At 55.7% G+C, this 23,995-nt stretch overlaps 1 protein-coding gene across 1 annotated transcript; it reads right to left on the minus strand.

Moving 5' to 3' along the window:
- Nucleotides 1-10,418: 10,418 nt before the first annotated feature.
- On the minus strand, nucleotides 10,419-16,757 carry MEPCE (methylphosphate capping enzyme). The gene is given in 6 exon segments (XM_038769060.1): nucleotides 10,419-10,951; nucleotides 11,040-11,166; nucleotides 11,274-11,492; nucleotides 13,615-14,818; nucleotides 14,820-15,165; nucleotides 16,690-16,757. Coding segments are annotated over 5 exon segments (1,926 nt in total). The 5' UTR covers nucleotides 15,155-15,165; nucleotides 16,690-16,757; the 3' UTR covers nucleotides 10,419-10,910.
- Nucleotides 16,758-23,995: the final 7,238 nt, after the last annotated feature.

The following is a 23,995-nucleotide window of genomic DNA, read 5'->3' on the forward strand; positions in this document are numbered from 1 at the left end:
GTCAGATGGGAGGAAGGAGCTCAACAATGGAAGTGAAATGGGAAATTCTGAATGCAGAATGTAGTAGGGTGGAAGCTGAGGAAAAATCAAACGGGACATGGGAAGGGTGCAGGAGGAGGCTTTTAAGTCCCCCAAATTTGAAGCCAGGAAGGGAATCTCAGGCAGGAGGAAAGATTTGAGTAGGGGGTCAGGGGTGGGAGAACTGAGAACGAGGTGAGTTCATGTCACCCTGACGTCCAAACCGCCGCACGCTGTTAGTCAATCATATCTGAGTGCTTACTATGTGCAGGGCACTGTACTAAGTGCTTGGGAGAGTCCACTACAACAATAAAACATCCCCTGCCCACAGTGGACACGCTCCCTGTCCCACCTAGGGCTCACAATCTTAATCTCCATTTTACAGATGAGGGAACTGAAGCGCAGAGAAGTTAAGTGACTTGCCCAAGGTCACACAGCAGACATGTGGTGGAACCGGGATTAGAACCCAGGTCCTTCCGACTCCCAGGCCTATCCACTAGGCCAGCCTTACTTCTGAATGTTCCCTCATGGGATAGTACACCATAAGCGCTCAGGGAATCTCAGGCAGGAGGAAAGATTTGAGTAGGGGGTCAGGGGTGGGAGAATTGAGAACGAGGTGAGTTCATGTCACCCTGACGTCCAAACCGCCGCACGCTGTTAGTCAATCATATCTGAGTGCTTACTATGTGCAGGGCACTGTACTAAGTGCTTGGGAGAGTCCACTACAACAATAAAACATCCCCTGCCCACAGTGGACGCGATCCCTGTCCCACCTAGGGCTCACAATCTTAATCTCCATTTTACAGATGAGGGAACTGAAGCGCAGAGAAGTTAAGTGACTTGCCCAAGGTCACACAGCAGACATGTGGTGGAACCGGGATTAGAACCCAGGTCCTTCCGACTCCCAGGCCTATCCACTAGGCCAGCCTTACTTCTGAATGTTCCCTCATGGGATAGTACACCATAAGCCCTCAGGGAATCTCAGGCAGGAGGAAAGATTTGAGTAGGGGGTCAGGGGTGGGAGAACTGAGAACGAGGTGAGTTCATGTCACCCTGACGTCCAAACCGCCGCACGCTGTTAGTCAATCATATCTGAGTGCTTACTATGTGCAGGGCACTGTACTAAGTGCTTGGGAGAGTCCACTACAACAATAAAACATCCCCTGCCCACAGTGGACACGCTCCCTGTCCCACCTAGGGCTCACAATCTTAATCTCCATTTTACAGATGAGGGAACTGAAGCGCAGAGAAGTTAAGTGACTTGCCCAAGGTCACACAGCAGACATGTGGTGGAACTGGGATTAGAACCCAGGTCCTTCCGACTCCCAGGCCTATCCACTAGGCCAGCCTTACTTCTGAATGTTCCCTCATGGGATAGTACACCATAAGCGCTCAGGGAATCTCAGGCAGGAGGAAAGATTTGAGTAGGGGGTCAGGGGTGGGAGAACTGAGAACGAGGTGAGTTCATGTCACCCTGACGTCCAAACCGCCGCACGCTGTTAGTCAATCATATCTGAGTGCTTACTATGTGCAGGGCACTGTACTAACTGCTTGGGAGAGTCCACTACAACAATAAAACATCCCCTGCCCACAGTGGGCTTACAATCGACTCTCCTATGATGATGATGATATTGGCATTTGTTAAGCGCTTACTATGAGCAAAGCACTGTTCTAAGCGCTGGGGGGGGGGGGGATACAAAGTGATCAGGTTGTCCCATGTGGGGTTCACGGTCTTGATCCCCATTTTCCAGATGAGGGAACTGAGGCTCAGAGAAGTTAAGTGACTTGCCCAAGGTCACACAGCAGACGTGGCGGAGTCATCATCATCAATCGTATTTATTGAGCGCTTACTGTGTGCAGAGCACTGGACTAAGCGCTTGGGAAGTACAAATTGGCAACATATAGAGACAGTCCCTGCCCAACAGTGGGCTCACAGTCTAGAAGGGGGGGACAGAGAACAAGACAAAACATACTAACAAAATAAAATAAATAGAATAAATATGTACAAATAAAATAGAGTAAGAAATACGTACAAACATATATACATTCATTCATTCATTCAATCGTATTTATTGAGATGGGATTCGAACCCATGGCCTCTGACTCCAAAGCCCGTGCTCTTTCCACTGAGCCACGCTCCTATCAACTTGGTATTTATTGAGCGCTTCCTCAAAGCGCAAAGCACGGTACTAAGCGCTGGGGAGAGGACAATACAGCATTGCCGATTCAGGATTTCTTCAGTAGCCCGGTCAATACGCCAGAACGAATCCTGGAAGCGGCATGGCGTAGCGGACGGAGCCCGGGCCTGGGAATCAGAGGTCATGGGTTCTAATCCTGCCTCCACCACTCGTCTGCTGTGTGACCTTGGGCAAGTCACTTCGCTTCTCTGCGCCTCAGTCACCTCATCTGTAAAATAGGGATCGCGACCGTGAGCCCCACGTGGGACAGGGACTGTATCCACACCGATTCGCTCGTGTCCACCCCAGCGCTTAGCATGACACGTGGAGCATAGCGCTTAACAAATATAATAGGAGGAGCAGCGTGGCTCAGTGGAAAGAGCACGGGCTTTGGAGTCAGCGGTCATGGGTTTGAATCCCGGCTCCACCACAAGTCTGCTGTGTGACCTTGGGCAAGTCACTTAACTTCTCTGAGCCTCAGTTACCTCATCTGTAAAAATGGGGATTAAGACTGTGAGCCCCACGTGGGACAACTTGATCACATTGTATTCCCCCCACCCAGCGCTTAGAGCAGTGCTTCACACATAGTAAGCGCTTAACAAATGCCATCATTATTATTATTATTATTATAATTATTGCCCACCCAGTGCTTAGCACACTGTGTGGCACATAGTAAGCGCTTATCAAATACCGTCATTATTAGTTATTATTGTTAACCCCAAAGTGAGAGGAAAATGACCCCATTTTCTTCCCAAAGTCCATCCGAACTTACCGTTCTGCCAGAAGCGGTTGATTATGGATGTGGGTCCCAAAACATCCTCCCTGCCAGTCAACAGCAACTGGGGTGGTGGTGGAGGGGTGGGGCCAAGCCCATCCGCCACTTGTCAGCTGTGTGACTTTGGGCAAGTCACTTAACTTCATCATCATCATCATCAGTCGTATTTATTGAGCGCTTACTATGTGCAGAGCACTGTACTAAGCGCTTGGGAAGTACAAATTGGCAACATATAGAGACAGTCCCTACCCAACAGTGGGCTCACAGTCTAAAAGGGGGAGACACAACTTCGCTGTGCCTCAGTTCCCTCATCTATAAAACGGGGATTGGGACGGTGAGCCCCACCTGGGCCAGCCTGATAACCTAGTTATCTACCCCAGCTCAATGGAAAGAGCCCGGGCTTTGGAGTCAGAGGTCATGAGTTCAAATCCCGGCTCCGCCAATTGTTAGCTATGTGACCTTGGGCAAGTCAGCTTCTCTGTGCCTCAGTTACCTCAACTGTAAATTGGGGATTAAGACTGTGGGCCCCACGTGGGACAATCTGATTACGTTGTAACGTCCCCAGCGCTTAGAACAGTGCTTTGCACATAGTAAGCGCTTAACAAATGCCATTATTATTATTATTATCCCAGCGCTTAGAACAGAGCTTGGCACATAGTAAGTGTTTAACACATACCATCATCATCATCATTAGTATTCCTTCCTCTCCCCCTCGTCCCCCTCTCCATCCCCCCTTCTTACCTCCTTCCCTTCCCCACAGCACCTTTATATATGTATATACGTTTGTACATATTTAGTACTCTATTTATTTTACTTCTACATATCTATTCTATTTATTTTATTTTGTTAGTATGTTTGGTTTTGTTCTCTGTCTCCCCCTTTTAGACCGTGAGCCCACTGTTGGGTAGGGACTGTCTCTATATGTTGCCAATTTGTACTTCCCAAGCGCTTAGTACAGTGCTCTGCACATAGTAAGCGCTCAATAAATACGATTGATGATGATGATGATGATGATTAGTATTATTGGCCACCTGCTTTTCCAGTCAGCTCTCCAGCACGGTTCCATCACTCTTGACTGATATTATTTTATGCTTGTTTACGACTGTGGCCTCCCACACACTCGCTGTCTACAGCTAAAGCTTTGTTTCCTTCTCTATCTATTTGTGAATGGCTCATGTTGGCTAGTCTTTTTATCCGTCCCCCCTTAATTGATATCGGTTAAGGGCTTATTACACCCCAACACTGGACCTTTACTTATTTTACTTGTACATATCTATCCTATTTATTTTATTTTGTTAGTATGTTTGGTTTTGTTCTCCATCTCCCCCTTATAGACTGTGAGCCCACTGTTGGGTAGGGACTGTATATGTTGCCAATTTGTACTTCCCAAGTGCTTAGTACAGCGCTCTGCACATAGCAGGCGCTCAATAAATACGATTGATGATGATGATGACCTAAGCACTGATACCAGATACGAGGTCATCGGCTTCATTCATTCAATCGTATTACGCACTTACTGGGTGCAGAGTGCTGTACTAAGCGCTTGGGAAAGGACAACCCAACAACAGTCCCTGTCTCTGGGGTCTCGGTCTAAGAGGGAGGGAGAACAGGGATTCAATTATCATCATTACGGTGTTGGTTAATAATAATAGTAATAATAATGATGGCTTTTATTAAGCGCTTACTATGTGCAAAGCACTGTTCTAAGCACTGGGGGGGATACAGTGTGATCAAGTTGTCCCACGTGGGGCTCACAGTCTTAATCCCCATTTTTACAGATGAGGTCACTGAGGCTCAGAGAAGTTAAGTGACTTGCCCAAGGTCACACAGCAGACGTGGTGGAGCCAGGATTTGAACCCATGACCTCTGACTCCAAAGCCCGAGCTCTTTCCACTGAGCCACGCAGCACTTACTATGTGCCAGGCACTGTACTAAGCGATGGGGTGGATACATTCATGTCATGGGTTCGAATTCCGGCTCTGCCACTTAGCTGTGTGACTTTGGGCAAGTCACTTCACTTCCCTCTGCCTCAACTCCCTCATCTGTAAAATGGGGATGAAGACTGTGAGCCCCATCTGGGACAACCTGATAACCTTGTCTCTGCCCCAGCGCTTAGAACAGTGCTTGGCACATAGTAAGCGCTTAACAAATAGCATCATTATTATACAAAGCTTATCAGTTCGGACACAGTCCCTGTCCCTTGTGGTCTCAATCCCCATTTTACAGATAGGTAACTGAGGCACAGAAGAGTACCCCGTTTGCTTGTTTTTTAAATGGTTTTTGTTGGACACTTACTATGTGCCGGGCACTGTACTAAGCGTTGGGGTAGATACAGGCTTATCAGGTTGGACACACTCCCTGTCCAGTCTTCATCCCCATTTTTAGTACAGTGCTCTGCACACAGTAAGCGCTCAATAAATACGATTGATCAATTTTACCGATGAGGCAACTGAGACGCTGACAAGTGACTTGCCCAAATTCTAATTCTGACAGTCAGAATTAGAACCCAAATCCACTGACTCCCAGGCTCCAGGCTCTTTCCATTAGGCCACACTGCTTCCCCAGTTAGATTGTAAGCTCACTGCAGGCAAGGCCCATGTGTCAGTCAATCAGTGGTACTTATTGAGCTCTTATTGCCTGCAGAGCACCATACCCAGCACTTGAGAAAGTACGATACAACGGAATTGGTAGACGCCACCCCTTCCCACAGGGAGCTTACAGTTTTGAAAGGGAAACAGTCACGTTGTAAGCGCTCAATAAATTCCATCGAATGATTGAATGAACATTAAAATAAATTACAAATGGGGGAAATCGTAGAGCATAAGGATATGAACATAAAGTGTTGTGGGACTGGGGGGAATATCAGAGTGTTTAAGGGGTCGCAGCAAAGTGCATAGTCTTTTATTCAACTGTACTCTCCCACGCAGTAGAATTCGTTATGTATCTATGAATATATTTGCATATCAATGACTTATTTTTATTTCATCTTGGTACATTCGTATTAGTTCTGATTACAGCTCTTAGACCGTGAGCCCCCTTCTAGACTGCAAGCCCGTTTTTGGGTAGGGGCCACCTCTATATGTTGCCAACTTGTACTTCCCAAGCGCTTAGTCCAGTGCTCTGCACACAGTAAGCGCTCAGTAAATATGATTGAATGAAGGAGAAGCAGTGTGGTATAGTGGATAGCGACTAGGCGTGGGAGCCAGAAGGGCCTGGGTTCATGGTGACTTTGGGCAAGTTATTTAATTTTTCTGCGCCTCCATTACCTCGTCTGTAAAATGGGGATGAAGATTGTGAGCCCCATGCGGGACAGGGACTCATCTTGCATTACCTTGTATCTGCCCCAGCGCTTAGTACAGTGCCTGGCGCATAGACTGTGAGCCTGATGTTGGGTAGGGACTGTCTCCATATGTTACCGATTTGTATTTCCCAAGCGTAAGCGCAGTAAGTGCTCAATAAATACAATTGAATGAATAAGTGTATATATCTATAATTCTATTTATTCCGATGGTATTGACACCTGTCTCCAGCACTTAGAACAGTGCTATGCACATAGTAAGTGCTTAACAAATACCACCATTATTATTAGTATTATTACTTGTTTTGCTGTCTGTCTCCCCCTTCTAGACTGAGAGCCCGTTGTTGGGTAGGGACCGTCTCTAGATGTTGCCGAATTGTACTTCCCAAGCGCTTAGTACAGTGCTCTGCACACAGTAAGCGCTCAATAAATACAACTGGATGAATAAGGGCTTAACAAATACCATAAAAAAAATTCCCCAATCGGTGTGAGATTTGTTAAGCTTAGTACAGTGCTCTGCACACAGTAAGCGCTCAATAAATACGATTGATTGATTAAGCTCTTCCTCTGTGGCAAACCTGTACAAAGCACTGGGGCAGGTACAGTATAATAATAATGATGGTATTTGTTAAGCGCTTACTATGTGCCAAGCACTGTTCTAGGCACCGGGGTAGATACAAGGTCATCAGGCTGTCCCACATGGGGCTCACAGTCTTCATCCCCATTTTACAGGTGAGGCAACTGGGGCACAGAGAAGTGAAGGGACTTGCCCAAAGGCACAGAGCTGACAAGTGGCGGAGCCGGGATTAGAACCCACGACCTCTGACTCTCAATCGGACCCAATCTCTGCCCCACATGGGGCTCACAGTTTAAGGGGGAAAGAGAACAGGGATTGAACCCCATTTTACAGAGGAGAAAACTTGAGGCACTGAGAAGTGAAGTGACTCGCCCAAGGTCACTCAGCAGGTGGAACTGGGATTAGAAGACCTGGTCTTCTGGCTCTTTCCACTAGGCCACACAATAATGATGCTAATGACACTTAAGTACCCCCTAAGTGACAAGCACTATGCTAAGCATTGGGGTAGACGTTGTACTCTCCCAAGCACTTAATAGTTTTCTGCACACAATAAACACTCAATAAATGCGCTGGATTGATTGTTTGATCACAAGATAATCAGATCAGATAGTCCCTGTCCCACATGGGGCTCAGCAAGGAGGAGAAAGAACTCGTTTTGGGAGGGGAATGCATCTACCAACTCTGTTGTACTGGACTCTCCCAAGTGCTTAGTACAGTGCTCTGCACAAACTAAGCACTCAATAAATGCGCTGGATTGATTGTTTGATCACAAGATAATCAGATCAGATAGTCCCTGTCCCACATGGGGCTCAGCAAGGAGGAGAAAGAACTCGTTTTGGGCGGGGAATGCATCTACCAACTCTGTTGTACTGGACTCTCCCAAGTGCTTAGTACAGTGCTCTGCACAAACTAAGCACTCGATAAATACAACTGGAATTATGAATGGAGGTACGAAGAACTGGGGGTGGTAGCAATGGTGGCCACCCACACAGATCTCCCCACGGAAGAGACCCTCCCCGTGTGGGCTAGGGGTCACCAGGGTTGGGGCTACTAGATGGGTTCGGTCCCCTTATAAACAAGTGCCTTTCTTTTGTGGTATTGGGAGCTGAAAGCACTGGGGCAGAAAAGATCATCAGGCCCTATCACGCATGGGGCTCACAGTCAAATAGGAAGGCAGGCAGAGTTCGAATCCTTTCTGTTCAGCAGTTGAGGAAACTGAGGCACGGGGAAGTCACTCACCCAAAGTCACACAGCAAGCGACTGAATCAGGAGTTGAATCCAGGTCTTCTGGGCCAGGCTGCTTTTCATCCCTGACTTTGGGGAGAGTTCCCTTCTGACTTTCCCAATCCCATCTGCTCCATCTCCCCTAGTCTTCCCCCAGCCCGGGAGCAGGGACCTCATTCCCCGTTTTAGACTGTGAGCCCACTGTTGGGTAGGGACTGTCTCTATATGTTGCCAACTTGTACTTCCCAAGCGCTTAGTACAGTGCTCTGCACACAGTAAGCGCTCAATAAATACGATTGATGATATGATGATGATTCCCGGCCCGCTGCAGCCTGGACGGGGGAGCTCGGCCCAAGGGGACAGTGGACGGTTGGGTGGGTGGGAGGCAGGGGGCTGGTGGGCTTGACCTCTGATGGGGGTGAGGCACGGAGCCGAGACCCCAGGACTCCCCCCGCCCGATCCCCTGTAGACTGTAAACTCACAGACCCTCCCAGCTCCACCCCAACGTCCCCCTCTTAGGATTCACCGCCCCAAGCATGGCAGAGGTGCAGGGGCTGCGGGGAATTCATGCCAGGGAGGGCAGACTCGCTGGCAGAGGTAACGTGGGTGCGGTTCCCCCGGTTCCCTCTCCCCACCAACCCAGGAATTCACCAGAGGGTGGTCTACCCAGGTGGAAGGGTTGGCAGCAGCTGAACCCAAAGCGGGCAAAGAGATGGCCACTTGTCTGCTGTGTGACCTTGGGCAAGTCACTTCACCTACCTGTGCCTCAGTTCCTTCATCTTTAAATTGGGTATTTAGATTAAAATGGGTATTTAAAATGGGTATTAAGCTCTACGCGAGACGGGGACTGTGTCCAACCTCATTCGTGGCTCAGTGGAAAAAGCACAGGCTTTCAAGTCAGAGGTCATGGGTTCAGATCCCGGCTCCACCACTTGTCAATTGTGTGACTTTGGGCAAGTCACTTAACTTCTCTGGGCCTCAGTTCCCTCATCTGTAAAATGGGGATGAAGACTGTGAGCCCCATGTGGGACAACCTGATCACCTTGTAAATTCCGCAGCGCTTAGAACAGTGCTCTGCACATAGTAAGCGCTTAATAAATGCCATTATTATTATTATTATTATTATTATGGAGGTGGGCAAAGTGAGAGGAACACGCGTACTTAAGACTCCCCTGCCACTTGTGCCCTTTCTGTCCCCGGGCTGATGCCCACCTTCTAGACTGTGAGCCCACTGTTGGGTCGGGACCGTCTCTATATGTTGCCAACCTGTACTTCCCAAGTTAGTACAGTGCTCTGCACAAAGTAAGCGCTCAATAAATACGACTGAATGAATGAATGGTAGCCCACAGAGGACCCCGTCTCCCTACCCCTTTCGGCTGCTTAAGGCCTCCGCCCGTGCTGTCCGGATCGCCCCATCCCCAACTTGGCCCAGGGAGGCAAGGGAAGCCCGGCCCGCGCCTCTTCTTTGACCCCTAGTCCCAATCGCTGAGGCGGCAGACCAGCCGGGGCCGGATCTGTGAAGCAGTGTGGCTTAGCGGGTAGAGCATGGGCGTGGGTGTCAGGAGGACTTGGGTTCTAATCCCAGCTCTTCCCCAACTGCTGTGTGACCTCGGGTGAGTCATTTTGGTCTCCGGGCCTTGGTCACCTCGTCGTAAAAATGGGGATTAAGAATACGAGCCCTGTGACAGACAGGGACCGTATCCGACCTGACTGACTTGCATCTACTTCAGCGCATAGAATAATAGTAATTACGGTATTTGTTAAGTGCTTCCTACTAGTAATAATAATGATGGCATTTATTAAGCGCTTACTATGTGCAAAGCACTGTTCTAAGCGCTGGAGAGGCTACAAGGTGATCAGGTTGTCCCACGGGGGGCTCACAGTCTTAATCCCCATTTTACAGATGAGGGAACAGAGGCACAGAGAAGTTAAGCGACTTGCCCAAAGTCACACAGCTGACAAGTGGCGGAGCCGGGATCTGAACCCACGACCTCTGACTCCAGAGCCAGTGCTCTTTCCACTGGGCCACGCTGCTCGTACGTGCCAGGCACTGAACTAAGTGCTGAACGTCTCACAGTCTTAATCCCCACTTGACAGATGAGGTAACTGAGGCACAGGGAAGTGAAGCGTCTTGCCCAAGACCACACGGCAGACGAGCGGCAGAGCCGGAATGAGAGGCCACGACCTTCTGACTCCCAAGCCCGTGCTCTATCCACGACGCCAGGCTGTGGTCTCCTTGCCCTGACTCTCCGGAGACCCCCCCCCTGCAGAGACAGAGCGGTGGCCACGGACGGCTGCCGTGTAGCCCGGCCAGAGCACGCCTGCGCACGCAACACACGGACACACGCGTGCCAGAGGGGACCGCCTCCCTGCAACATCGGATTTATTGTGCCACAGTCCGACACGGGCAGGCCCCCGGACCCCGTGCCCCTGAGGGCCCGTGCCCCGTGCCCTGAGGAGGTGGGGAGGGGGCATGCAGCATGTAGCTCCTCCGCGGTCCACTGAAACGTGGCCAGCGTCCCTGCCCCCAGCCGGGACAGAGGAGCCAGGGGGGCGACGGAGGCCGGAGGAAGGGGAACTCTCTTGCCAGGGGGAGGGAGGGGACGGGGGGGGAGGGCGGAAACCCAGAATAGATCCTAAAAGAGACTCTGGCCAAACCCACCCCGTCCCATCCTACTCTGGCCCCTGCCAGAGGCTGGGAGGAGGGGGAGATCGGGGGACGAGGGGCGAGAGGGTCTCTGCCAGCCTCCGGGCAGGGAGGGGCAGGGGCAGGGGGCGTCCCGAGAAAACCGCCCGGAGTCCTCAGCGTGGCGGGGTGGCTGCGGACGGGAAGGCCGGGGCTCAGTGGCCCTTGTGGAACAGGTACACGGGGCGCTGGAAGCCTGCAGGGAGGGAGGGAGGGAGAACGGCGGGAGTCAGCTGGGAGAGGGAAGCCCGGCGCCCTGGGCCCCGGCCCCCCTCGGCGCTCACCTTTGGAGGAGTTGTGGGGCGTGGCCACCTGCTCGTACGTGGAGAAGCCCACCTCGGGGGACGTCAGGTAAGAGCTGAACAGCTCCGGCTTCAGCTGGATCCGGTAGTAGTTCTTGTAGATGGTCTCCTGGGAGGCGGAAGGAGGGCTCCGGTGGGCGCTCTTCGCCGTCCCGCCCTCCCCGCGGCCCGTCCGGGATGGTTTGGGGGGGTGGGGGGGGGGGGTCGCGTACTCACGGTGAGGGACTTCCTCTTGCCGTAGGACGACCAGGGCTGGGGCTCCAGGACCAGGATGCCCCCGGGCCGCAGGTGGCGGTAGATGCGGCGGAACATGCGCTTCAGCCCCTCGTCCCCCCAGTTGAGGTGGACCCACTTGGTGAGGCTGAGGCACAGCACCACGTCGTACTCGGGGGTCTGCGCCTCCACCAGCTCGTCCCGCTCCAGCACGTAGTTGCCCTGCGGGACGGACGGGCGGAGGTCGGCGGCGGGACCCCCGGGCCCCCTCCCCGCCCGGAGGCCCTCCCCGAGACCACCGGCCTCTGCCCACCTCCCCCTCACGAGGCTGGGGGCGGGAGAGAAGCTGCTCGGGCAGGCCTGGGCGCTTAGAACAGTGCTCGGCACAGAGTAAGCGCTTAACAAATACCATCATTGTCATCGGGGCGGTGGGGGGGGGGGGGCATCAAACTGCCTGCCCCCCCCCCACCCAACAATCCTCACCTCCCCCGCCCCGGGCCCCACTCCCCGTGGGGGTCCAAGCCCCTCCCAACTGATGTGGGCGAGAGTTAGAGAAGCAGCGTGGCTCAGTGGAAACAGCCCGGGCTTTGAAGTCAGAGATCATGGGTTCAAATCCCGACTCCTCCACTGGTCAGCTGGACTCTGGGCAAGACACTTCTCTTCTCTGGGCCTCAGTGACCTCTTCTGTAAAATGGGGGTGAAGACTGGGAGCCCCCCGTGGGACAACCTGATCACCTTGTAAACTCCCCAGTGCTTAGAACAGTGCTGTGCACATAGTAAGCACTTAATCAACGCCATCATTATCACGTGCGTGGCCTAGTGGAAAGAGCCTGGGTGTCAGAAGGTCGTGGGTTCTAATCCCGGCTCCACCGCTTATCAGCTGGCTGACTCTGGACAAGTCACTTCACTTCTCTGGGCCTCGGTGACCTCATCTGTCTAATGGGGGTGAGGATGGGGAGCCCCACGTGGGACAACCTGATTACCCTGTATTTATCCTAGCGCTTAGAACGGTGCTCGGCACGTAGTAAGCGCTTAACAAATACCATCGTTATTGTTACTCTTATGTGGAAATTGCCTGCTTACCTGCCATCGCCCCAAACCCCCTGAGAAGAGCCCCTCCCGCCCCCCACACCACCTGCAGTCCTCTAGCCATCTGCCATCCCGTCCCCGACTCCCGTCCCTTGGGGGTCACTGAATTTGACCGCTGGGCCCAGACTCGCTCAACCCTCAGGGCCAGGGAGGGAACCCACCGGCCCCCCGACCCCCGAACCAAGCTGCGTCTTGGAGTCAGCGTGGTCGCGTGGCAGCCACGTGGCCACCTCCGCTCCGGAAAGGAAGGGACCACCGCATCTCAGCAGGGAAGACCCAAGCCGAAACGGGGAACTTTTCCCTCGGGTGCTTCTGGATCCCTCTCCTAGGAGCCGGGAGGGGTGGGTGGGGCGGGAGAGGTGCGTGGGTGGCAGAGGGAGCCTTCCCGGACAAACCTGGGGGCCTCCTCCATCCCCCCAACAGCCAGGGCTCCAACAGCATGAGCACAATCCCGCCCTTGCACTTGGAAACTCGTTGTGGGCTGAGACCTTATCTATTGGTTATACTGTACTCTCCCAAGCGTTCAGTACAGTGCTTTGCACACGACAAACACTCAATACAATTGAACGAGTGGAGCCGCATCATTTATCCACCCTCCGGCACTTTTGTCCCTATCCGGTGTCCCTTAGAACAGTGCTTGGCACACAGTAAGGGCTTACCAGATGCCATCATCATCATCCTTTATATCCATGTCGGTTGTCCTCTCCGGAACGGAAGCTCTTTGTGGGCAGGTAAAGTAACTGACAGAACAGCGTGGCTCAGCGGAAAGAGCCGGGGCTTGGGTTCTAATCCCGTCACTTGTCAGCTGTGTGACTCTGGGCAAGTCACTTCACTTCCCCGTGCCTCGGTGACCTCATCTGTGAGCCCCACGTGGGACCACCCGACTACCTTGTATCTACCCCAGCGCTCAGAACGGCGCTTGGCCCACAGTAAGCACTTAACAGATACCGTCATCGTTATTATTATACTTCTCTCTGCACACAGTAAGCGCCTAGTAAATACCACCGACCGAGCAGCCTTGAGTGGAGAAAGGAGCCCCGTTTCCTACACCTCCAAACCGTAAGCTTGTTGTGGGCGGGGAATGTGTCCGTTCTATCGGACTCTCCTAAGCCGCTTAGTGGGCGCTCAATAAATAGGACGGACCGACTGCCGGGCCCGAAGGGGAGGGTTCCTCTGGAAGCCACCGGGCCCGGCCCGCTCCCGCGGATCGGCGCGCAACCGCCGGCCCGCGGCCCCGCCGCCCCCGCCCCCTCACCGTGACGAAGACCACGTTGTTGGGGAAGACGGAGGCGTCGGCCCCGTCCAGGGGCACGTGGGGCGCGGCGATGGGCCCCCGGCTGGCGGTCAGCGAGGCCGGGAAGCAGCTCCGCTTGCGGGCGGGGGCGGGCTCGGCCGTCGGGGGGCCAGGCTCGCCCGGGGCCGCCTCGGGCAGCCGCAGGTCCCGGGACATGTAGTGGCGGATGTTCTGGCGGGCCGAGTGGATGAGGCGGGGGTCGATGTCCAGGCCGACCACGCGGGCGGGGGCCCACTTGCAGGCGATGCTCAGGGTCAGGTGGCCCACGTTGCAGCCCAGGTCCAGCACGTCCCGGCCGCGGAACCACTCGGGCCGCAGCACGCGCAGCCGGCCGTCCTCGCAGCCGGGGTTGCGGTAACCGTAGTACTTGCAGTAGTTCCCGTACTGGAACTTGCCCTGCCGCTTCTTGAAGCCGGCCGGCGGCGGCGGGGGCCGCCCCCCGCCGCCCCGGCCCTTCTCCCTGGGGGCCTGGGCCGCCCGGGCCCCCGCCTCCGACTTGCTGGAAGTCCTGCGGCGCTTGCGGTGCCGGGAGGAGGGGGCCGGGGGGACGGAGGCCTGGGGGGCGGCCGCGGGGGTCCCCGGGGGGTCCCGCGGGGCGGGCGGCAGCGGGGACACCACCTCGTCCCTGCAGTTGATGGCGGTGTTCAGTTCGTAGGGCTGGGGGGCTTCCCGCCCCTGGGGCCGCCGGGGCGCGGGGGCGGCCTCCCCCTGCGGGGACGGGGCGGGAGGGGGCGGGGGCGGCGCCGAGGAGGACGAGGACGACGAGGACGACGAGGACGAGGACGACGACGATGGGGGCTCGGCCGCCTGCTGCTGCTGCTGCTGCTGGTGGTGCTGCCCGCGGTGTCGGTGCCGCTTGCGGCCCGCCTTGAGGGGCGAGGCGCGGACCACCTGGGCCTCGTCGGTGCCCGCGTTGAGGCTGAGCGGGTCGGTGATGTCCCGGGGGATGAGGATCTCCACGGGGTCGCGCCCCTTGGCCGGCAGCGGGGACGACTTGGGGGTCTCGGCGTTGAGCGCCCGGCTCACCTCCTCGTCCAGGAGGCTGTTGAGGTTCAGGGGGTCGAAGATGTTGCCCCCCAGCAGGAAGTTGGACGGCAGCACGGGGTCGCAGTCCGAATTCACCCGCCGGCGCCGCTTGAAGGAGGGGTGCTTGAAGCCCCCCCCCCGCGTTGCAGCTGTTCCTCCTCTTGCCCCCGGGGGGTCTCTGGGGCTGGAAGCCATTGCGGGGTCGCGGGGGGGGCCCCAGCTCGGCGCTCCCCCCTCGGGGCCGCCTCTGCCGCTCTTCCTCCTCCTCCTCCTCCTCCTCGTCCTCCTCCATCACGGTCACCGTCCTCCTCGGGCCCTCCGGGGCGGGCCGGGCCGGTTGGGGGGGGGGCTCCTCACGGGGAGGGGGAGGGGGAGGGGGAGGAGGGGGGGCCCCTCCTCCAGGCCGCCGCTCCGCCTTGAGGGGCGGCGGGGCGGGCACCAGGAACGGCTCCTTCTCCGCCGCCATCTCCATCATGGCCCCCCGGCCTGAGGGGGCGAAAAAAAAAAAAAACGGGGGGACAAGGGGGGGGGCGGGTCGCCCTCTCCCCTCAGGAGGCGGGTCGCCCTCTTCCCTCAGGCGGCGCGCGCCCCAACTGCGCATGCGCACACCCTCCCCGCGTGCCCCTCCCTCCCCGCCCCCCACTGCGCCTGCGCAGGCCCTCCCCGCGCGCCCCGCCCTCCCCTCCCCGCGCGCTAGCCCCGCCTCCCGCGCGTGCGCGCGCCCCGCCCTCCCCTCCAAGCTAGCCCCGCCTCCCGCGCGTGCGCACCCCCCTCCCCTCCCCGAGCGATAGCCCCGTCTCCCGCGCGTGCGCGCCCCTCCCTCCCCCCCCGCGCTAGCCCCGCCTCCCGCGCGCCCCTCCCCGCGCGCTAGCCCCGCCCTCCCCTCCAAGCTAGCCCCGCCTCCCGCGCGTGCGCTCCCCTCCCTCCCCTCCCCGAGCGATAGCCCCGTCTCCCGCGCGTGCGCGCCCCCCCCTCCCCTCCCCGAGCGCTAGCCCCGTCTCCCGCGCGCGCGCGCCCCTCCCTCCCCTCCCCGCGCGCTAGCCCCACCTCCCGCGCGTGCGCGCGCCCCTCCCTCCCCGCGCCCTAGCCCCGCCTCCCTCGCGTGCCCCTCCCTCCCCTCCAAGCTAGCCCCGCCTCCTAGCCCCCCCCGCCTGCCCCTCCCTCCCCGCGCCTGCGCGCTAGCCCCGCCTCCCTGCCTCTCGCGCCCCTCCCTCCCCGCTAGCCCCGCCTCCCCTCCCGCCCTCGCGCGCGTGCGCCCCTCCCGCCCCGCGCCTGCGCGCACGCCCCGCCTCGCCTCCCGGCCTCGCGCGCGTGCGTGCACGCCCCTCCCTCCCCTGCGCGCTAGCCCCGCCTCGCGCGCGCACGCCCCTCCCTCCCCGCGCGCGCGCGCGCACGGGCTTAACGGCCGCGCAGAACGGAGCTTTTTTAAAAATCGGCCCCCCTCGGAGAGACCGCGACCCACCTACGGCCTCTCCCGATCCGGCTCACGGGACCGCGAGTTCCCGCCGACGGGGGACGGAGGAAGGGGCCCTTTGGGCTGGCGTCCTCGCCCTGCTCCCCGGCTCCGGGGATCGAACCCTCGCTCGGCTCGCGGCCTTTACCACCCCTCCTCCTCCTCCTCCACTCCCGCGCCTGCGCGCCCGCCCCCGCTGGGCTCACGCCTGGTGGCGCTGCACGTGCTCTTCAGGGGGGCGTGGCCCCGTCCCGGAAAGGGACGGCCCCCTCATGAATTATTAATGAGCGGGACCTTTCGACCCGCCGGGAGGCGGCGGCGGCGGCCAGCCCGGAATTCATTCACTCATTCATTCATTCAATCGTATTTATTGAGCGCTGTGTGCAGAGCACTGTACTAAGCGCTTGGGAAGCACAAGTGGCCGGGACGAGGACAGGGGGGCGATTGCCAATAAAGGGTTTGCAACGCGTCGGGGCGAGGAGAACTACGCCCCGACTCGGGGGAGACCAATGTCCGTAAAAATTAAAATTTAAAAAAAAATTGTCCCGAGAGATTACCTCAGTCGGAAAGCAACTCGTAATTACGCACCTCCCTCCCGAAGACCTTCGGACAGAGACCGTTGCTTTCCCTACGTCCCAGGGCTTTTTATCCTCCAATCTCCCCCCGCTTTCTTAATGGTTCCGCCCCGCGCGCATGCGCACGTTCCCCCCGCCCAACCCGTCCGCCCCAAGCGCATGCGCATGATCCTCCCCACCTCAAGGCCCGATCCGACCGCCCTGCGCGCATGCGCACGCTCCCCACCGGCCCAACTCGTCCGCCCCGCGCGCATGCGCACGCCCCTCCCCACCTCAAGGCCCGATCCGAGCGCCCCGCGCGCACGCGCACGCTCCCCCCGCCCAACCCGCCCTCCCCGCGCGCATGCGCACTCCCCTTCCCACCTCCAGGCCCGACCCGTCCGCCCCGCGCGCATGCGCACGCTCTTCCCCACCTCAAGGCCCAACCGCCGGCGGTCTCGCGTCGTTTCCTCCTGCTCTTCCCCCGCCCCTCTCCCCGCGCCTGCGCGGACGGCTCCGCTCTCCTACCCGCGCACAGCTGCGCGCGCACCTCCTCCTAAAGCGCGAGGCGCGGGCCTCGCGCCTCCTTATATAGCATGCGGGAGGGGGCGGGGCTTGTCCTCCTCCCCGCCCCCACCGGAAGTGGCCAATCGGCAGCGAGTTCGTGAGGGCGCTGACGGGCCCGTGGGGGCGGAGGGGCTCGATTTATTTTATTTGTACATATTTATTCGATTTAATTTATTTGTACATATTTATTCTATTTATTTTATTTGTACATATTTATTCTATTTTGTTAATATGTTCTGTTCTGTTCCCCGCCTCCCCCTTCTAGACTGTGAGCCCACTGTTGGGTAGGGACCGTCTCTAGATGTTGCCAACTCGGACTTCCTAAGAGCTTAGTACAGTGTTCTGCACACTGTAAGCGCTCAATAAATACGATTGAATGAATGAATTAGGAAAAAGGAGCGGCCTGTTAGGCTAAAATAAAATACATTTCTGAGATATGGAGACCTAGCAGCAAACGGATAAGACATGGCTTCTGAAACAGAGAGGCAGCGTGGCCCAGTGGAAAGAGCACGGGCTTGGGAGTCGAAGGTCGTGGGTTCAAATGCCGGCTGCACCGATTGACAGCTGGGTGGCTTGGGGCAAGGCACGTCACTTCCCTGGGCCTCAGTTCCCTCATCTGTGAAATGGGGATGAAGACTGTGAGGCTCCCCCCCTCCCCGTGGGACAACCTGATCACCGCCCCAGTGGTTAGAACAGTGTTTGGCACATAGGCTTAATAAATGCCATTATTATTGGGGCAAGACACATCACTTCTCTTATCTATTCTATTTATTTTATTTTGCTAATATGTTTTGTTTTGTTTTCTGTCTCCCCCTTCTAGACTGTGAGCCCACTGTTGGGTAGGAACCGTCTCTAGATGTTGCCAACTCGGACTTCCTAAGAGCTTAGTACAGTGTTCTGCACACTAAGTGCTCAATAAATACGATTGAATGAATGAATTAGGAAAAAGGAGCGGCCCGTTAGGCTAAAATAAAATACATTTCCGAGATATGGAGACCTACCTGCAAACGGATAAGACATGGTTCCCGAAACAGAGGCAGCGTGGCCCAGTGGAAAGAGCACGGGCTTGGGAGTCGGAGGTCGTGGGTTCAAATGCCGGCTCCACCGATTGACAGCTGGGTGGCTTGGGGCAAGGCACGTCACTTCCCTAGGCCTCAGTTCCCTCAGCTGTAAAATGGGGATGAAGACTGTGAGGCTCCCTCCCTCACCGTGGGACAACCTGATCACCTCCCCAGTGGTTAGAACAGTGTTTGGCACATAGGCTTAATAAATGCCATTATTATTGGGGCAAGACACGTCACTTCTCTTATCTATTCTATTTATTTTATTTTGTTAATATGTTTTGTTCTCTGTCTCCCCCTTCTAGACTGTGAGCCCACTGTTGGGTAGGGACTGTCTCTATATGTTGCCAACTTGGACTTCCCAAGCGCTTAGTACAGTGCTCTGCACACAGTAAGCACTCAATAAATATGATTGATTCTCTGGGCCTCAGTTCCCTCAGCTGTAAAATGGGGATGAAGACTGGGAGTACCCCCCACCCCCACCTCGTGGGACAACCTGATCACCTTGTAACCTCCCCAGCGCTTAGAACAGTGCTCAGCACATAGTAAGCACTTAATAAGTGCCATTATTATTATTATATGGAGACCTAACAGCAAATGGACAGACATGGCTCCCAAAACAGATAGAGAAGCAGCATGGCTCAGTGGAAAGAGCACGGGCCTGGGAGTCGGAGGTCATGGGTTCAAATCCCCACTCCACCAATTGACAGCTGGGTGACTTTGGGCAAGGCACGTCACTTCCCTGGGCCTCAGTTCCCTCATCTGTAAAATGGGGATGAAGACTGTAAGCTGCCCCCCCCCCCCACACACACACACCATGGGACAACCTGATCACCTTGTAACTTCCCCAGCGGTTAGACCAGTGTTTGGCACATTGGCTTAATAAATGCCATTATTATTACATGGAGGCCTATCAGCAAACGGACAGACGTGGCTCCCAAAACACATAGAGAAGCAGCGTGGCTCAGTGGAAAGACCCCGGGCTTGGGAGTCGGAGGTCATGGGTTCAAATCCCGGCTCCACCAAGTGCCAGCTGGGTGACTTTGGGCAAGGCACGTCACTTCCCTGGGCTTCAGTTCCCTCAACTATAAAATGGGGATGAAGCCTGAGAGCCCCCCGTGGGACAACCTGATCACCTTGTAACCTCCCCAGCACTTAGAACAGTACTTGGCACATAGTAAGCGCTTAATAAATGTTATTATTATTATTATTATTATTATTATTATTATTCTCTGGGCCTCAGTTCCCTCAACTGTAAAATGGGGATGAAGCCCGGGAGCCCCCCGTGGGACAACCTGATCACCTTGTAACCTCCCTAGAGCTTAGAACAGTGCTTGGCACATAGTAAGCGCTTAATAAATGTCATCATTATTATTATTATTGTTCTCTGGGCCTCAGTTCCCTCAACTGTAAAATGAGGGTGAAGCCTGGGAGCCCCCCATGGGACAACCTGATCACCTTGTAACCTCCCCAGCGCTTAGAACAGTGCTTGGCACATAGTAAGCACTTAAGAAATGTCATTATTATTATTATTATTATTCTCTGGGCCTCAGTTCCCTCAACTGTAAAATGGGGATGAAGCCTGGGAACCCCCCGTGGGACAACCTGATCACCTTGTAACCTCCCCAGCGCTTAGAACAGTGCTTGGCACATAGTAAGTGCTTAATAAATGTCATCATCATTATTATTATTATCAATCAATCAATCAATCGTATTTATTGAGCACTTACTGTGTGCAGAGCACTGTACTAAGCACTTTGGAAGTACAAGTTGGCAACATATACTGACAGTCCCTACCCAACAGTGGGCTCACAGTCTAAAAGGGGGAGACAGAGAACAAAACCAAACATACTAACAAAATAAAATAAATAGAATAGATATGTACAAGTAAAATAAATAAATTTATTACAACCGAGGGGAAAGGCAGGCGGTAGCCTGACCAAGATAAGGAGTTTATGGCAGAGCTCCAATGGGGTTGGGGTGGGGGGAGGAGGAGGGGTGGCGCATGCGCAACAACGTTTTCTCCCCCCCCCGCCTTTTGAGGGGGGATTTTTTTTCAGTCCCGATTGGCCCCTGCGCCCGCCTCCCCCTTCGCTTAGCGACGCGCATGCGCGGAGCCAGCCAGCTCTGGCGGTCGCGCGCTGGGGGGGGGGGGGGTGAGGGAGCCCGGCGCATGCGCAGTGCCCCGGCTTGGGGGTGCGCTCGCGCTCCGTTTGGCGGGAAAGAGGCGTCTGAGGGAGGGCGACGGGCGAAGCGGTCGTCGTCGTCTGAGCTGTCGCTTTTCCTGGCGCCCCGCTCGCCTCCATTGTCCCCCCGGGTACATAGCCAGCCCTTTCCTTCTCCGCGGCCACCCTATTCTTTGGCCACCCTGGCTCCTCCCCGGTCGGGAGGTGTCCCTGAGGAGAAATCGCCAGGAGAATCCCTGAGGAGAATTCCCTCATGGCCAAAGGCAGCCATGAGGGAATGAGGGCCCAGGGCATTCCAGACACTTTTCCTGTCAGACCAAGGCGGGACCTCCTCAGGGAAACCGTCGGGACGGTCCCGGGAAAGGTCATTGACGGGAAATCCTGTCAAGGCGAGACCCTCGAGGCGGCTCCCCCGCCTCTGGGAGAGCAGAAGTGAAGGCCTGTGGTGGGGGGGGTCTCATCCCGAAATAACATCCCTCCTGCCTTTCACCTCCTTCTCCGCGGCCACCTGCTTTTTTGGCCACCCTGGCTCCTCCCCGGTCGGGAGGTGTCCCTGAGGAGAAATCTCCAGGAGAATCCCTGAGGAGAATTCCCTCATGGTCAAGGGCAGCCATGAGGGAATGGGGGCCCAGGGCATTCCAGACACTTTTCCTGTCAGACCAAGGCGGGACCTCCTCAGGGAAACCGTCGGGACGGTCCCGGGAAAGGTCATTGACGGGAAATCCTGTCAAGGCGAGACCCTCGAGGCGTCTCCCCCGCCTCTGGGAGAGCAGAAGTGAAGGCCTGTGGTGGGGGGGTCTTATCCCGAAATAACATCCCTCCTGCCTTTCACCTCCTTCTCCGCGGCCACCTGCTTTTTTGGCCACCCTGGCTCCTCCCCGGTCGGGAGGTGTCCCTGAGGAGAAATCTCCAGGAGAATCCCTGAGGAGAATTCCCTCATGGCCAAGGGCAGCCATGAGGGAATGGGGGCCCAGGGCATTCCAGACACTTTTCCTGTCAGACCAAGGCGGGACCTCCTCAGGGAAACCGTCGGAACGGTCCCGGGAAAGGTTGTCGACGGGAAATCCTGTCAAGGCGAGACCCCCGAGGCGTCTCCCCCACCTCTGGGAGAGCGGAAGTGAAGGCCTGTGGTGGGGGGGTCTCATCCCGAAATAACATCCCTCCTGCCTTTCACCTCCTTCTCCGCGGCCACCCGCTTTTTTGGCCACCCTGGCTCCTCCCCGGTCGGGAGGTGTCCCTGAGGAGAGATTGCCAGGAGAATCCCTGAGGAGAATTCCCTCATGGCCAAGGGCAGCCATGAGGGAATGGGGGCCCAGGGCATTCCAGACACTTTTCCTGTCAGACCAAGGCGGGACCTCTCCAGGGGAACCGTCGGGACGGTCCCGGGAAAGGTCGTCGACAGGAAATCCTGTCAGGGCGAGACCCTCGAGGCGTCTCCCCCACCTCTGGGAGAGCGGAAGTGAAGGCCTGTGGTGGAGTGTCTCATCCCGAAATAACATCCCTCCTGCCTTTCACCTCACAGGGATTCGTACCTCAGGGGGTCAACGCGACCCCCAGGAGCAATCTTGGGGGGGTCCGTGACCCGTGGACAGGTCGGTCCCTGCATCCACTCGCTCACAGTCCAAGAGGGAGGGAGAACGGGGGTCGAATCCCCTATTTAATCCCCGTTTTACCCATGGGGAAACTGAGGCACGGTGACAGGAAGAGACTTGCCCAAGGTCTCCCGACCCCCAGGCCCATGCCCTTTCCCGCAGGCCGCCCGCTGCCCGTCCAGCCCCACCAGAAGCCCCGAAACTATATTCTCTTTCAGCGGTTATGTACTGATTACTTCATTATTTTGCTGAACTTATTCATTCAGTCAGTCATATTTATTGAGCGCTTACTGTGTGGGGAGCACTGGTTGGAAAGTACAATTTAGTAACAGAGACAGTCCCTTCCCAACAACGGGTTCACAGTCTGGAAGGGGAAGCCCAATAATTTACCATTATTTATTGCCCTGTGTGAGACAGTTCCTATCCAACAACGGGCTCACAGTCTAGAAGGGGAAGCCCAATAATTTACCATTGTTTATTGCTCTGTGTGGCCGTCATTAATCCCCCCCAAACACACAGTCACACACGCACTTTTAACCTGAGAGACCCCAGTAGACCAAGGAACCCTGATAAATTAATATCATTGTTCCTTTCCCTAGGCCTTCTTCCAATACTTAACAATGGCATAGATAATACTAAGGGCCCGGTGCTCACCATTGCCTCTTTGGCCTAGCCTGGGCTCATTTCTTTTTCCATCCATTAGTGGCCTTGCCATCGCTGTTCCGGATCTGAATCCATGAGACAGTTTATTGGGTTTGTGCCCTTGAAGTGAAGCCAGGGGCTCCATGTTGAAGATATTGACACTGTAAACCAGAATATCCGTAGATGGGAAATAGAGGGAATTGGGGGAGGGGCCGGGGCAGGCAACCAAGGACCCCCGTTTTGAGACGAGATGGAGTTCGATCCTGTTCCCTTCTTGCTGCGCAGGGTCGTCTTGGTTAAACGGTCAGAGTAAATCCTTCTTCCCCAGTCTCCGAGCCTGGGCTCCTTCCCCCGGAGAAGGGGAGGCGGTGATTTTTCAGGGCCGAGTTACAGCCCACCCGGATCTTGAATGTCTTTGGAAAGTCCGGCGTTCCATCTTTCCATGGGTGCGGGATAAACCATCCGGGTGACATCAGTGAGGGCGGATTTCATTTTTCAGAATTCCATGTCCTCCTTTGGTTTGTTACCGTTTGAGCGAGTGGAGTTATTATTTGTTCAGTCAGTCAGGAAAACGAGCCCGGCCTATGTGCCTTGGGGCGAGGTGAAGTCAGACTATGGGTGTAAAAGGAAATCAGACAGCGATCAGGCCTAGTGAAAATCAGGGAGCCGGCTTAGAAAACATTGAATACATTGTGCCTCAGTTCCCCTTCCTCCTGCCCCGGCCCCCTCCAAAAAATACAAATAGGGAGCCTTTATGGAGGAGCCCTAGGTATGTTTCACACGATTCTTGATTCCCCAAACTGAGCAAAATGGGGATCGGTGGACCATGGGGAGGGAGCTGAATGGGAGGAGGAGAAATGGCAGTAATATAATAAAAAATTGGGCTCAGGGTGCATTTGGGGGCAGAAGAGGCTTTTTGCAGCCTGGTGATTTTTGAATCCCAAAGGCAGCGTTAGCGGTTCAGGTGAAATTAGGTTTCTGTAGTGTTTGCAGCCTCTGAAACAGTCCCAGCCATCGGCTGCTCCAGGAGGTCGGATACTTGGTGGGAAAGAGCCAGGAAAGGCTTGTGACTGAACCCTCTGGGAATTCATAGAGATCTTTTTTTTTTCCTTTTCCAAAATATGCTCTCCCTCACCTGCCCCTCTGCCCACCACCCCCAAGTTGAGTGTGAACCCTTTGCAATATCATTGGAGACAAATACAAAATCTTTCTGCTCGGAATGTCCCTTCAACCCACTATTTCCTCCCTATATTCTGCTAGG

This window comes from Tachyglossus aculeatus, chromosome Y4, assembly GCF_015852505.1.
Source record: "Tachyglossus aculeatus isolate mTacAcu1 chromosome Y4, mTacAcu1.pri, whole genome shotgun sequence".
In the NCBI taxonomy this organism is placed as follows: Eukaryota; Metazoa; Chordata; class Mammalia; order Monotremata; family Tachyglossidae; genus Tachyglossus; species Tachyglossus aculeatus.